Source organism: Chinchilla lanigera, unplaced genomic scaffold (genome assembly GCF_000276665.1).
Source record: "Chinchilla lanigera isolate Chin_1 unplaced genomic scaffold, ChiLan1.0 scaffold00152, whole genome shotgun sequence".
In the NCBI taxonomy this organism is placed as follows: domain Eukaryota; kingdom Metazoa; phylum Chordata; class Mammalia; order Rodentia; family Chinchillidae; genus Chinchilla; species Chinchilla lanigera.
Genome location: NW_004955553.1, coordinates 1,259,466 through 1,260,893, shown reverse-complemented (window position 1 = coordinate 1,260,893; position 1,428 = coordinate 1,259,466). Strand labels below are relative to the sequence as shown.

The window sequence follows — 1,428 nt, the reverse complement described above, 5'->3', positions numbered from 1 at the left end:
CACCCATTTACCCCCAGCGGGAAGGGAAAGAACTTCCTCCTGGGGGATGGACTTAGAGGGCTCCTAGGAGGCTTGGAGGCTGGGGGGGCGGGTGTCCCTCAGCTAAGTCCTCCCTCAGGTCCTGAGCTGAGAGGCTACTTCCTTTCTCTTCAGTGACAACAACTGCAGCCCTGGAGCCTCTTCTGGGCCCCAGACCTGTACTGGCTCCAGGCAGGGGGTGATGCAAGGTCAGACCGGGATGTTTGAGACCTAGGGAATTATGTCTTCCTGGGATCCCTGAGGCAGCCTGGGGTGGGCGGTCTGTCCTAGGACCACCCCCTCTGGCACACCCTGGGGACTCGGGTCTGCCTAGCACCCCCCTCCCACTGCTAGGCCAAATACACTTGGCTCGTCCAGGCCACAAAAGGCTGGACACTCACAGACAGCTTCCTTTTCAAACCCCAGCACTGTCCCTGGAAGCCAGAGACAATGGTAATTCAGGGACTGAGAGGCAGGCACCAGGAAAGGGGCTGGGCTGAAGATGGTTCATGTCTGTCCGTCATCATTCATCCATTCAACCAACATTAGCACCGATCCTGTGCCGGCCAAATGCCTTTCACAGAACCCCCACAGCAGCGGCTACCACCAACCTGCGCCTGCAGAGCCCTGTCCTTGTCCCAGGCAATGGGAAGTGCAGGGAAGCTAACCAAGAGCTGGCAGAGCTATTCTTCTCTCTACCTGGGAGCCAGCCCTGAAGGAGGAGCCTCTCCCTGGCTCGATTACAAAGCAGGGGGCCCATGATTTGTTGGGCACAATCACAAGGGCTCCAGGACATGTAGCCCTGAGCCCCACAAACTCCCTGGCTGGGCCCTCCTCTACAGTTCTACCCCTCTGGGGAGTCCTAAGGGCTTCAGCAGCACAGGGTCCACCACAGTCCCTTCCAGCCGTGACCTCCAGATGCAGGGCAGGGGCACACCGTGGAGCACCTGTTGGACAGTGGCCCGGAAAGTCTTGCTGACGAAGCAGTAGAGGCCGAAGTTGACCACTGTGTTGAGCATGGCCACCATGTTGGCCACATCCAAGGCCAGGTGCACCCTCCAGTCCCGGTGGACCGGGGCCACGTACAGGTGGTAGAGCATGACAAAGATCCGTGGGGCCCAAAGGAGGGTGAAGAGCGAGGTGACGCCCAGGAGGAGGGCCGTGCTCTTGCCCACCCTCGGCCTCAGCCCGCTCCAGCCCCTCTTTCGCAGTTGGAAGATGATGGCTGAGTTGGTGACCAGGAAGATGCCACAAGGGATGAAGTAGACGATGAGGCAGTGAGCCCACTTGAGGACCTCGTCCAACACGCTGGGCAGGTCCACATCCCTCCACACATCCAGCCACCAGTAGAAAGGGATGCCGGTCAGCAGAGCCGCGCTGAGGACAACAGCAATGGCCTGGCGGGTCTGG

At 60.0% G+C, this 1,428-nt stretch overlaps 2 protein-coding genes across 2 annotated transcripts in view; one reads left to right on the top strand and one right to left on the bottom strand.

Annotated features, from left to right (window-relative positions):
* Window positions 1-1,428, top strand: part of Btbd17 (BTB (POZ) domain containing 17) — a 24,076-nt gene that overhangs the window by 10,884 nt on the left and 11,764 nt on the right. The gene's annotated exons all lie outside the window — the stretch shown is intronic.
* The window catches only part of Gpr142 (G protein-coupled receptor 142), a gene marked incomplete in the record, with an annotated part of 22,195 nt that overhangs the window by 17,387 nt on the left and 3,380 nt on the right, over window positions 1-1,428 (bottom strand). The window contains 1 exon segment of the mRNA XM_013508639.1: window positions 4-1,428. Within this exon segment, the coding sequence (XP_013364093.1) occupies window positions 855-1,428 (574 nt within the window).